This window comes from Caretta caretta, chromosome 10 (assembly GCF_965140235.1).
Source record: "Caretta caretta isolate rCarCar2 chromosome 10, rCarCar1.hap1, whole genome shotgun sequence".
In the NCBI taxonomy this organism is placed as follows: domain Eukaryota; kingdom Metazoa; phylum Chordata; order Testudines; family Cheloniidae; genus Caretta; species Caretta caretta.
This window is the reverse complement of record NC_134215.1, coordinates 67,835,069-67,849,003: the sequence shown is the minus strand read 5'-3', so window position 1 is coordinate 67,849,003 and position 13,935 is coordinate 67,835,069. Positions and strand designations below refer to the sequence as shown.

Sequence of the window (13,935 nt, the reverse complement as noted above, 5' to 3'; positions counted from 1 at the left end):
ACTCATTATTTGGAGGATGGAGTGCCTAGGGTGCGGACCCCTACCCATGGGAACCCAAACCCAAGGGCAGGGACCCTACCCATAGGAACCCTAACCTTAGACCCAAGTCCCCTACCCATAGGAACACTAACCCTAGGGCAAGGACCCTTTCCCTTGAGAACCCTAACCATAGCCCCAAGTCTCCTACCCATAGCAACCCTAACCCTAGAGTGGGGACCCCTACCCATAGGAACTCTAACTCTAAGGCAGGGATCCGTACTCAAAGGAACCCTAACCCTAGGGAGGGGACCCCTATCCACAGGAACCCTAACCCTAGCCCCAATTCCCCTACCCATATGAACCTTAAGTCTAGCCCCAAATCCCATACCCATAGGAACCCTAACCCTAAGGTGGGGTACCTACCCTTAGAAACCCTAACCCAAGCCCTAAGTCCCCTGTCCATAGGAACCTTAAGTCTAGCCCCAAATCCCATACCCATAGGAACCCTAACCCTAAGGTGGGGTACCTACCCTTAGAAACCCTAACCCAAGCCCCAAGTCCCCTGTCCATAGGAACCTTAAGCCTAGCCCCAAATGCCACACCCATAGGAACCCTAACACTATGGTGGGACCTCTACTCATAGCAACCCTAACCCTAGGGTGGGAACCCCTACCCATAGGAACACTAACTCTAGCCCCAAGTCCCCAACCCATAGGAACCATAATCCTAGGGTAGGGACCCCTACCCATAGCAATCTTAACCTTAGGCCCAAGTTCCCGACCCACAGGGATACTAACCCTGGAGCAGGGACCCCTACCCATAGGAACCCTAACCATAGGGCAGGGACCCCAACCCATAAGAACTCTAAGCCTAGGGCTGGGACCCCTACCCATAGGAACCCTCACTCTAGCCCCAAGTCCCCCACCTATAGAAACCCTAACCTTAGCCCCATTCCCCTACCCATAGAAAGCCTAAGACGGGAACCCCTACTCATAGGAACTTTAACACTAGGGCAGGGACTCCTACCCATAGGAACCCTAACCCTAGGGCTGGGACCCCTATCCATAGGAACCTTAAACCTAGCCCCAAATCCCCTGAAATAGGAACCCTAACCTAGGGTGGGGACTCATACCCATAGAAACCATAACACTAGTGCAGGGACCCCCTACCAATAGGAACTCCCAGTACGATTTGCACCCTCCAGACCTTGTTTCTGCCTACTGCAGACCCCCCCCCCCACCCCCTAGGCCTCAGCTCACCCCACTGAGTGTAGTCTGAGCCCAGAGAAGAGTGGCAGAGCAGAAGAGAGACTGGACCGTCCCTCTGCACACCAGTGCCCTGACACAAACTGGTAACTGACATGTAAATATAAACATTTTCTGTGATGGGGATGTGATGTTAGATTATGAACTAAATTCTCTGCCTGCTCTCTTCTGGGTGAGGATTTTTATTTTCTTAAAGGTAAAAACAAAATTCAGAATATATTATCTTAATATAGTTGACTTAATATATCAACCACAGTTGCCAGCTTTCACACAGTAAATAAGCACCCCAACTTGCACAATAAGCCAAAAATCAAGTTAATCCCATTTCAAAACAAGGCCAAAACAAGCCAATCCCTAAGAACCCCAACACTCTATGTGACTAGATTCCCCCCCCCCCCCCGACATGCAGTCTGGGACTGTGGGGGGCCTGCTGTGCATTCCTGACTCTCTCCACCCCTTGCCTCTGCTTGCCCCTTGCCCCGGCTTGCCAGGAGCTGATAAAAAAAGAAGCAACAAGCTACACCAAGCAACAAGCTACAAGCCAAAAAACTAGCCAGCAAGCAACTCGCAAGCCAATTAAGCCAAAAACAAGCCCAATTCCTGTGGTTTTTTGCAGGTTTGGCACTTCTGATATCAACATGTTAGTGCCTTGTTTTGTTAATCTTGAGATAGCTGGTATCAAATGTAAATTATATTATCCTATAGTTTTACATCAATTTTGTCATGGCTTACTAATACTCTGCTAAACATGGCAAATGGTGAAACTGTAAGCATGCAGGTTTATGTTTGATGTGCTCGCTGCAGCAGTTTGTGCTGTTCCCAGGGGGGTGCTAATTAAACCAATGCAAATTTACAGAGATGGCCTTGCAGAATTGGATGTTACACAAACTGGGCAAAATACCTACGTTAACTGTAGCTCCCCTGAAAACAGAAAAATTGTAATTAAGCATCCACCTTGGGTTTATGCAAATACTATGGCACAGATCAGATCAAATCAAACAATAAAATCTCACCATCATTTTCACTACGCTAGCAGGCTCTAATTTAATTATAAGTCAATGGGGAGATTAAGTGAACTCAGGAAAAACTCAGTACAGTTGTACATTGAAATAGAAAGAATAGGAAAGGGGAATATTAAAAGGCTGTGAGTGTGCTAACCAGGGGTAGTCAATAGGCAGACCGCGAGCCAAATCCAGACTGCCAGACGCTTTTGAACAGACCCCGAAATCTTTTTATTTACTTATCATTATCATTATTGTTTTTTATTATTTTCTCTGGTGTCTGGATCTCCACTATACCTTGACCAAGAAATGTGGCCCTTGACAAAAAACAATTGACTACCCTGGTGCTAACTGTGCTCCTTTTCTGAGCCAGAGCCCAACCGCTGTGCCCCAACTGGGCAGGTGGGCAGGCTCCGCATCAGCTCTTCCCAGCCAGGCTCTGCAGGCAGCAGGAGAGTCCCGGGAGAGAGGGGAGTGAGCAAGGTGGGAAGTGGAAAGCGAGGGACAGAGGGAGGGGGCACAGGAGTGAGCAGGGGTGGGGCCTCAGGGGAAGACGCAGGGCCCCAGGGAAGGGATGGGGCAGGGGGTGGGGCAAGGCTGTTTGGTTTTCAGCAATTAGAAAATTGGCAACCCTTTGCCTTTCTGATGTTACTGTTGAAAATACTGGAGGTGATGCTTCTAAGAATAACAACATCAAAAGCACAGCAGCCCAACAGTGCTGTAGGTAGTTTTGGTATTATCAAGATTCCTACAGCAACAGACATTTTCAAGTTTTTATGTCAATTCTTCTCCAAACAAAGTGGTATTAAAAATGTCAGAATAAATAGGTTGGAATACTAATATTCCCAGTGAAATATCCTTCTTGACCATTAAAATGAAGATTTTATGGTGCCCCAGTATTCAAAGATGAAAAAGTAGAAAAATTACTGAAACAGGCTCAATCACAATTCTAAAAGACATTTTATACACCATGCCACCAAAATGGTCTGTATAATGGTTATGCAGAATTCCTTATCTCTAAAGGCTAGTCAGAAAAAGAGCTGGTTGGTGGCACATAAACGATACTGAAAATAGGATTCCATGTATAATATTTCATTATTAACATCTAGGATTACTCTTCAAACACAATTATTTCCTCAGCAGGGAAGAGCGGAAGGGCTGTACTCCACATTTACATGCAATCCTGGTTCAGTGCTCAGTGCAACTTATGACAGCCCCAGGCGTGTTCTAATTCACACCCATCTGCAATGGCGTCCAAGGAGCTGTTTCAGCAGCTGGGGTTGCTAGTGCACAGCAGCATTTTGGCTATCTCCTCCCCTCTACCACCCACACATATTCCATATGCCGGGAGTTACAAGGTGTGAATGAGAGAAAGAGTGAGAGTGTATTATAAAGCTGCTCACAAGAATTTGTTAGTACTGGAAGAATCTCCTACCTATGTAAGGCAGTTTTAAGTCTGCATCACATCTCTAGAGCAGTGTCACGCAAACTGTAGTGGGGCTGAAGATCTGGTCCAGAAACCAGCAAAATTAGAGAAATACTGCTGTTTTTGAGAAGTTAAAAATAGGGAAGGAACAGAATGGTAACATAACACTGGTAACAGCAACATATCCTACCTTCTATGAAAATGACTTAATAAACAATCTCTGTATAATAGTGCAGATGAATAACTAAAGTAGAGTTTATTTCAGAAATATCAATGAAAAATAAATGTTAGCCATCTTTGGTTACTGGAGAAGCAGTAAAAATAACCTAGAGGAATGTCATGCCAATTGCAATAACAATCATTTACAGCACTGCCTCCAAATAGCATGCATACTTAACCAAAGATAAAATAAAAAAAGCAAAGGAGTGCTATGTGTTAACATTTAAAAACTTTAAATACAAAGAAAAAACATGAATAAGAAATTTTGGTAATAAGAAAAATATATGTCTCAAAATCTTTATTACACACTGTACAAAACAAAATATTGCACTTTAAAATCAAACAATAAATATATACAAAAGTATTTTACAAGTGTTTTCTTTTAATTTAAAAAACTGCTTAAGCAATCAAGACCCATTATTGATTAAAAAGGTAATGATCAGGAATATCCTCCCTTTGCAGTCAGCTAGGGAACTGCCCACTTTAAACACTTTCTATACAGTAGTGCTAGTCTAATTTTCAGTGATGCAAACCCATGGTATAGGAATACTGTTTCTAAAATTGTTCTTACAGCATGCCTACTAATCACAATTCAATGCAGTCTAATAATCTACTAACGCAGGCTCCAATTCAAGATATGCATTCAGGCTTCCAATTTGTGCAACAGTTGGAAGCTGCAAAAGAAAAAAAATGCCATCTTCAGCCTTGTGCAGGCTTCTCTGGGGTAAAGCAAAATGTTTAGCCCTATCAGGCATATAATTTGTAGTCCAGAAAAAGATTTACTTAAGAATGTCATGGTCAGAATTTACTAACACACAAAAGGCTTGAATGGATAATGATCATGATGAAAAATCAGCTTGAATGGAATTGATTTCTTACACATTTACCTTCATATATAACAACTCTTTCCTCTTACTTTTTTCCATGACTGGAAAGTAGAAAATATTTATTGAAGGGATAGAGTTGGACAGGCACATTTGACCAGTTATTGGCTTTAGGTCCCCAATTGACTATGAGCAAGAGAATAGTGCTCATGAACATTTCATTCACAGCTCTTATAAGAAAGTCTTGAGTCTAATTTAAGATCAATAGAGAAGATTAATCATGCCACTATTTTGATCATATTTCAGTGAGACTGGAGTACAAAAATAGGAGCAAAGGAAAATGACACCTCATTTATTCAAAAACAGAACCATTGCTGTTTTGAAAATCATAACAGCATCTACAATGCATACACATAAATACAGGAATGAAAAATGAAATGTACTGCTGTGTATCCAGCCGACAGCTAATCTCAATAAAATTGTCCTGTGAGATTGACCCTTATTCATAGTTTAAGCTCAGGCTGTTTATGAAAATGTAATCACTGCCAAAAAACGTTATAGCTACAAGCCACTGCTTCTATAGATTTAAATATCTTGTTAAATTTGATAACACAATGAAAATAAAAAGGGACCTCAGTTGCTGCATTCCAAAATTCTTCAAAGGATTTTGTGATTTAGACTTTCTTATAAGTAAAGGGAAGTAAGCATTACCTGGTGCTTTCTAGATAATGTTGTTTTTCCCCAATAAAATTATACTATGATGACATGTGACGTTCCACAGATGATGTGCCATGATATTCTCCTCTTAATCCAGACACGAAAATCTTTAAAACATTAAAAGTTCCACTGCAGTAGAGTGGCCAATGTAAGCTTCCAGCAAAATTTCCGCTCAAGCACATCAATCTACAATGCTGGTTTTCATCAATCCCATGCATCCATTTAACTATTATGCCTACTGTCTTATTTACAAGAATATCCTTTGAACAGTCTAGATTTAATGAACCTGTTTTCTCATCTCTTCACTGCAGCATCATGAACTTTCCACAGAAGAATTACACTTCTTGACATGACTGACAACACCTTTGTTTGTAGAGGTCTATCAAGCATAACTTTAGATGTTTTACAAATGTACAGTAGTGAGTTGTATCCTTGCATTCGCCTTCTGAAAAATATATTTAAACATTAAAAGGCTTTATAATGAATAAGGGATAAATAGTAAAACTAATCATTATAGTTTCACACAAACAATAGTTTGATGGTAACCAGTGGTGAGCTGGAGCCGGTTCGCACCGGTTCACTAGAACCGTTTGTTAAATTTAAAAGCCCTTTCAGAACCGGTTGTCCTGCGAGGGACAACCAGTTCTAAAAGGGCTTCTAAATTTAACCACCGGCCAAAAGTGGCGCCTTAGGCGCCGACTCCGTGGGTGCTCCAGGGCTGGAGCACCCACAGGGAAAATTTGGTGGGTGCAGAGCACCCACCAGCAGCTCCCCGCCCCACGCCTGGCCCCAGCTCACCTTACCTCCACTCTGCCTCCTCCCCAGAATGCACTCCCCCCTGCTTCTCCGCCCCCCCCACCCTGGCTTCCTGCAAATCAGCTGTTTGGCGGGAAGCCTGGGAGGGCTGAGAAGCAGGCGGCGGCTTTGCGCTCAGGCCCAGGGAGGCAGAGGTGAGCTGGGGTGGGAGGGCGCGAGGAGGGCCGCCCACGCCACAGCAGGTAACCCGGGGGCGTGCAGGGGAACCGCTCCCCGCCCCAGCTCACCTCTGCCTTCCTGGCCTGAGCGCGAAGCAGCCATCTGCATCTCAGCCCTCCCAGGCTTCCCACGCGAACAGCTGGCGGCAGGGGGGCCGAGAAGCAGGGCAGGGCGGCACGTTCAGGGGAGGAGCTGGAGGCAGAGCGGAGGTGAGCTGGTGCTGGGCGCGGGGCAGGGAGCTGCCGGTGGGTGCTCTGCACCACCAAATTTTCCTCGTGCGGGCTCCAGCCCTGGAGCACCCAGGGAGTCGGCACCTAAGATGCCACTTTTGATGTGATCAGTGTGGGAGTGGCCGCTCCCCCTGCTCCCCCCCCAGCTATGCTCCCCCGCCTCTAGGAGCCAGAGGAACCTGTCAGATGCTTCCTGGGAGCTGCCCCAGGGAAGCACCTCCGGGACTTCCCACCTCGCCACAGCAGGTCCCTCTGGCTCTTAGGGGCGGGGTGGGCACCCACTACAGTGGCCCACGAGACCCTCCTGCCCGGTTCTGGGCGCAGTCAGGGGACAGGGGAGGGGGTATATGGGGCAGGGGTCCCAGGGGGGCGTGCGTCAAGGAATGCGGGGGGTTGGATGGGGCAGGAGTCCCAGGTGGCGGGGGGTGGGCCACGACCCTCTCATGGGGTGAGGTGGGAGCCAGTTGTTAAGATTTTGGCAGCTCATCACTGATGGTAACAATTATTACACTAGCATTTCATCTCTAGCAACAGGGGTTCAAACGCTGTCACAAATAAAATGACTGGTGATCTCATCATATCCACTTATCTATTGTCCATTTCACAAAACTACCCCACAATTTGGTAAAATCAGCAATGTGCTCAGAGATTCATAAATGAGTTGTACTGGCTGTGTTGGGGAAACCTGTATATGATTAACCCATAATATGCCTGATGCTAACTGGCGCTTTTAATTCTTAAATATCAAAGTGACCCAGAACGGGAGAAAAGTATAGCAGGGATAATGAAGTGTTTGTTGGAGAAAATAGCTTTACCTTTGATGTGCAATCAGACACTTGCAAAATTATTAGGGTACAGTCTGGAGTTGCTCTCTAAATATAACTACTACAAACTATGACTATGCTCAGATATAAATAAATGTTTACGTACTGCCACAGGAAGCGACATTGCAATGTTGCCAGGTCATTGGTCTCTTCCTCCACCCACAGTACTGATCAGCCACAGGTTTATTCTTCTTCCTGTGTACACAGTTTACTCGTCGTGACTGGAATCCACTTCCACAGTCTACACTGCAGGGCCTCCATGGACCTGTCCGCCAATACACATCACACATCTCTGAAGAACAGTTTCTTCTGACAGCTGATCTGTGGAGAAAAAACATGATAGTTAAACAGTTGTGTGCTAGATGCTTCTTAGCACAGAGTTATTTGTTATATGTCAGTCATCACAAAATGAGAAGAAATATGTCCCAGTTTATTTTAACTACTGCTCCTTTACTTGGGACAGAAGAAACTGTTGGTGTTTATGCAAAATATCGACAAGAAAGTTTTTAGTTAGAAAACAAAACCCCATTTTAAAGTCAATTCACCATTTAACGTATTGAATGCTATAGATGCTTTATACATAAGCACTCCGATACAGAATAGCATCCTCCTATCCCACTGATACTAAAACTTCTCAAACATTTTTACCTTCTGGGGTGAAATCTTGGCCTGTTGAAGTAAGGGGGAGTTTTGACATTTACTTTCTGGGGCAAAGATTTCAGCCCTAATGTTTAGTGAAAATGCCTTTAAAATGCTCACAATTTAGAAGGACAAGGTGGGTGAGGTAATTTCTTTTATTGAATGAAGCTTATCTCTCTCATCAACAGAAGTTGGTCCAATAAAAGATACTGGATATTACGTCACTCACCTTGTCTCTCTAATATACTATATTATGGGGCAAATTGTCCTATTAATTTTTGAGGTTATGCCCACCCTATGTAGGCCCTGATTTAGTAAAACACTTAAGCACATGCCAAAAAAATTTCACATACGCTAACACAATCTGCTGGAATTAAGATCTTGTGATGTCAAAGCTGTAATTTTCCTTTAACAGGGAGCTACTTAGAAGCTAAAAACAAAAGGAAAGGATGCCTAGAAAGAACACGGCTCTGGAGAACAGATTATCAGAGTCATATGCTCATATTTATTCAATTTTATATTTCTTGGCCTAAATGTAAAAGGGTGTACAGCTTTGGCATCATACACTTAGAGGAAGCATAGTGTGTGCTTTCAAAGAAACATCTGCCTTATTTCAGTGCTCACAAAACATCAGATTGATCCATATGCTGCATATTATGATGCCCAGAAGAACTTTGTAATTTTACAAAACTTAATCTTCAGCACAGTACTCTGAGATCAGTATTATCAGTAGAGGCCCAATTCAACAATGACATGAAAACTATGGCAGGCCTCTACATATTTAATAAGACGTATTTAATTTTAATTTTTTACTGGACCCAAACATACAGTAGGATATTAAAAAAGTAAAAATCTATCACATACAATATATGTGTGTCACAGAGCAAAAAATACCCCATTTCTCTTGGCCTGTTTAGTCATTAAAGTTGTTTTAAGTCAAAGACACACACTGTGGCCCATTTAGGATTCAAACAGTGAAAAGGCAAGTGACTTTTCTGTTCTGGAGGAATGTAGGGCTTGGACTGTATTGTGGTATCTGACAAGTAGTTCCCTTACCCTCTCTTTCAGCAGGAGAGGGTTTCAATGCAAGGATGAGGGGGATTCAAAAATAGTAAAGGGTGGTGTTTTATTTCTAATTTTTTTCAGCTTCCATTACAATTAACAGTGATAATTAATTTGAGTGATGCCTGAAAAAAACTCATATACAATCTCTAACCTAAAATTAAGCAGCTTGATTCTATATTTTCTCTCCATCTCTCTTTCTTGTCCATCATCCTTAGATTTTTCTGGACCTGCTCCCTATCCTGGACTAACATCCTTTGCGTGGTTAATGTTGTCTCGTGTGCTTTAAACATGGGACTGGGACTCAAGACTCCATGGTTCTAGTCCTGGCTTTGCCATTAACATACTAAGTGACACATGGGAAGTCAGTTAACTTCTCTAGACCTGGAGTTCACTCAATCTGTAGCACTGGAATATTAATAATTACCTATTTCCTGGGGGATTGGCTTAATTCATTGTTTATAAAAGTGCACTGAAATATTGGATGAAAGATACTATAAAGTAAAAAGTATTATCTAAAGCAGGACAATTTCTATACTATATCAAACTGCGTACCTTTTTCTTTCGTCACAATAAGAATCTGGAACGAGAGATCCATTGTGATGTTTACATATAATGTGACGGTGCTGTAAACCCACAGCATGGCCAACACAGCGACCAGAACACTAAAAATAAAATTTAAAAAATCTTCTATTAGAAAAGATAATCTTTATGTATGTCCATATAAAGTGTAAGTTTTACCTGCTTGTTTGGATATGATTGTGCATGGTCCATTAAAACATTTTTTCTTTGTTATACCATAGTAAACAGAGCTAAGAAAATAATTCAGAGTGAAAACTTAACTTGCCAAAGTATCTTTTTTTTTTTTTGTGAATTGTCCATCAGAAGCTTTTGAAATTACTACTTGAAATTATTTGCAAATAATTCTTGGTCTGTAGATTGCTCACAAGCAGTTTCTTGTGAGTATTTGATATTTAAAATTCAAGCTGTATTTATTAATTTTGACTGGGCACATGGAACGGAATCTGTTCCATGATTGGTTATATGTATCACTTTGAATCAGGCTTTCAGTATGAATGTTTGCAAGTACAAGTTCAAAATTTCATTTTACAAATAATTTCTAAAATTCACTTAAAATTAACCATTTCTTCAAGCTAATTCTTCTGGTAAATGCCTTTGTTAAAAGAACTGCTGAAGATGGACATAAAAGGGAAATAATCATAACTGAACACAAATCAATTTTATTTGAGTGAATATTCAGGGAAATGGTTCTGAAATGTTTATTAAGGTCAAATAGTAAACACCATACCAGTCCTCTTGAAAAAACACAGTAAATTCAAAAGCTATTGCAATTTGTAACATGAAAGTAAAGAGCACAATTCCTCTTGTTTAAATATTGTGTCATCTACTGTTAAAGCACATCCACATGCCTGCCTTTTCACAGATACAGCTACAGTTCCAGTACAAGTGCAATAAAAGCAATGTACCAGTACTGGGGCGGGAGAGAGAGAGAGAGAAACAGACCAGGTTATAAAATAAAGTGATGCTAACATTAGGGTTTCAAAGCATATGTTTTGTTTTCTGTGCAGGACTCACTTGTCAGATAAAACTTGCATATACCCTGCCTACATCTCCACAGAATATCTTTTCTTTGACCGATAAAGTAAACTTACTAGACATAGCAAAATAAAGGAGCCAAGACTTGTAAAACATTGTTTGAAAGCTAACATTAACCACACCTTTGGGGCTCTTCCTATATGCCAGTGTACAGCACCTTGCACAATGCTGATTAAGGCCTAATCAGTGCTGATTAAGGCCTAATCACAATGCTGATTAAGGCCTTCTAGGTACCACCACAAAACAAATAATATTAACTACTATAATATGAAGAAATATCTACAAAGATTTCCAACAGTAAGAGAACTACCAAGCATGGAGGTCAGAACATAAATTTGAAGATTGTGGTATGATGGCATAGCTGTATTTACAGTGAGTTTCAAGTCAAGATTTTCAAAGGGTAGATTACCTGTCCCCATGACTGAATTATCCACTCTGTACATGAACGAACTGTGCACCTTTTCTTTCCCAGTGGACTATCCTTGTTGACATAGGCATCTGGTGACAACATCAATGTAGTGCCATTTGCTTTTGTTTGTTGACAAGTTACTTGTCGTTGGCGAAATCCATTACCACAAGAAGCAGAGCACTCAGACCATGGACTAGTTACCCATCTGAGGATGTAAGATAAACTGACAGTAAATAGGAAAGTAATGCAAACACAATAGTATATCACAGCAAATTCTCTAAAAATAAAAACTACAGGAACTTACTATCATTTGCCTAAAGTCAGCTCCTTAACATGAGAAAAATATGAGCCAATATTATGACCTCCTAAGCAATGTTTCTTCTGAGCCAGGACTGATAGGGATGATTTTCAGAAGACATCCTTTTAAGAAAATATGCCATACAGAAGTTATGGACTTTATGTAGAAACTATTGGATGAATTTCTTTGGCCTGTATTATGCTGGAGGTCAGGCTACATGATTACCCATAGACTCATAAACTTTAAGGTTAGAAGGGACCATCATGATCATCTCATCTGACCTCCTGCACATTGCAGGCCACAGAACCTCATCCACCCACTCCTGTGATAGACCCCTAACCTCTGGCTGAGTTACTGAAGTCCTCAAATCATGGATTAAAGACTTCAAGTTACAGAGAATCCACCATTGATCATAATGGTCTCTTCTGGCTTTAAAAATCTATGAATCTAAGAGATTCTTTCAGAACTGATAACAGACCTCTCTTTCATACCTTATAAAATGACATGTAGTGACCCAAATGTAATTAATATAACAGGTGTCACAGGTCACCAAAATTTGCTTGATAAAGCGCTTGTTATATAAAGGACTGACCTGAACATTTTTCTATCGATGATAAGTTGAATAATTTAGTGTTTATCTGAACAGCTGGGAACAACGGGCACAACAGAAGAAGCAAGAGGTGGTTCAATTTATTCTATTTAATATTTTTCTAAATCCAACCTAAAAATAGGGATTGGGAAATTACTTGTCGTATAATTGTGAAAATAGGAGGGATATGCTATTCTAATCAGCAATTATCTAGTTCCCTTGTGACCAAGTAGTTTGTCCACTCAGGATGGATTACTGCCTTTAAAAATAAGACACCCATTCTTTTCTTCATTTTACTTTTCTTGCAAGTACTGTACAAATTTACAGTATCTGTACAATAGGTCAGTAAGGCCCCAGTTCAGCAAGTACTTAGTGCATTTTAAGCATGTGCTGAAGTCCCAGCATGAGCTTAAAGAGAAGCATATGCTGAAATGCTTTGCTGAATTGGTGCCTATGACTTTGACTTTACACTGAAATTCCATATACTTCTATGAGTCATCCTGGGAGTGGCCCAGTGGGTTAATAGCAGTGCACAGGCCACTTATGTGGGGAATGGAGTTGGAAGTTCAAATGCTTTCTACTTCCCTTCCCTGGTCAATGACCATACTGGAGGCAACAGGAAAAGGGACAGTTTGTGCCAGTCACTAGCAGCTCCTGCTACACCCATTTCTTAGGGATCAGGAGGCTCTCTTTATGTAAGAGACGAGATTCTTTTATTAAAGGAAATGTTTTTATTAAGGAAATATACTCAAATATTTTCATACTGCTCTAATTCAAAATCCCAATATAAATATAGAAAAATTTAAGTACTGTAGATATGGAAACAAACATTTCAATTCATGCAAACAAATGCAAAATTCTAATTCTAATTAACTATATACATATTAATAGATATATTCTAAAATTCTAATAATTCTATGCAAAATACACAATACAAGTAAAACAGTACGTTAAAGCACTTTAGTGAATATTTTAGGTCAGAGAGAACTTAGGTATTAGTATGTTTTATCATATGAATTAACTGTGAGAGTTTTGATGTAATTGCTCTCAGACCAGTTTAATACAGTTTGCCAAGTTGTGTGCCAGAGTTCACTACATGTTCGGAATTCTCCTCAGAGGTGCATTAGTGCCTCAAGTATTTACATTACTCTCTCCTTCTTTCTTTCACCTGAGTCGACTGGCCTGATTTTAGAAGAAAGCCTGCAGTGGAGTCCATGCTTCTCAAACTCCTTCAGATTATTATTTCTGTTTTAGTATTTTTCCATTGGCAGGAAATTCACTTGTTATGGGATGGCTTGAGTTCAGACTCACAATTTCGAGTGATCTGTTTTTTGGCTGCCAATATTGAAATATAAACACATTTCTTCTTATATTTATCTGTTGCTATGTTTTGTTTTTTTATATATTTAGAATACAAAGTTTAGAACATACTGGCAATTGTACTTCCACAATGTCAGTTAAGGACTTAACACTTCTTGCCAACAATTTTCCAATGACCAGCAACTCCAACACATGTGCATGAGTTTTCCCTCCCTCGTGAATTTTACATTGCTGGCAATTAGGAGACGCCCTTTCCTGACAGGAGATGCAAAGTGCTTGTATTCATGTGGCAGCAAGTGTTGCTGCTGCAGGCTGGGAACAGAACTTTGACAGGGAGGAAAGTTCCTTGCAAGCCATGGGAAGTGAGTGGTAAAACTGGAGTTGAGTTCTTGGCTGTTACAGCTAAAGCTTTTTGTGTGTCTGCATCACGTGCACAGACATGTTGTCCCAAGAGCAGTTCCCAGAGGCATTCTAGTTGACTTAGCCAGAAGGCCAACAAGATTGGTGAGGAACTGCATGCCAGAAAGCGAGCTGCAACACA

At 41.2% G+C, this 13,935-nt stretch overlaps 1 protein-coding gene across 3 annotated transcripts in view; it reads right to left on the bottom strand.

The window, feature by feature from the left end:
* Positions 1–3,902: 3,902 nt before the first annotated feature.
* ADAMTSL3 (ADAMTS like 3) overlaps positions 3,903–13,935 on the bottom strand; it is a 279,815-nt gene continuing 269,782 nt past the window's right edge. For all 3 annotated transcript variants that reach the window (XM_075133138.1, XM_048867323.2, XM_048867322.2), the window contains exons 28-31: positions 11,188–11,392; positions 9,717–9,826; positions 7,567–7,781; positions 3,903–5,876 (exon numbers count right to left, since the gene is read on the bottom strand). In XM_075133138.1, coding sequence (XP_074989239.1) covers positions 5,767–5,876; positions 7,567–7,781; positions 9,717–9,826; positions 11,188–11,392 — 640 coding nt within the window. In that variant the 3' untranslated portion in view covers positions 3,903–5,766. The remainder of the gene's footprint in view (positions 5,877–7,566; positions 7,782–9,716; positions 9,827–11,187; positions 11,393–13,935) is intronic.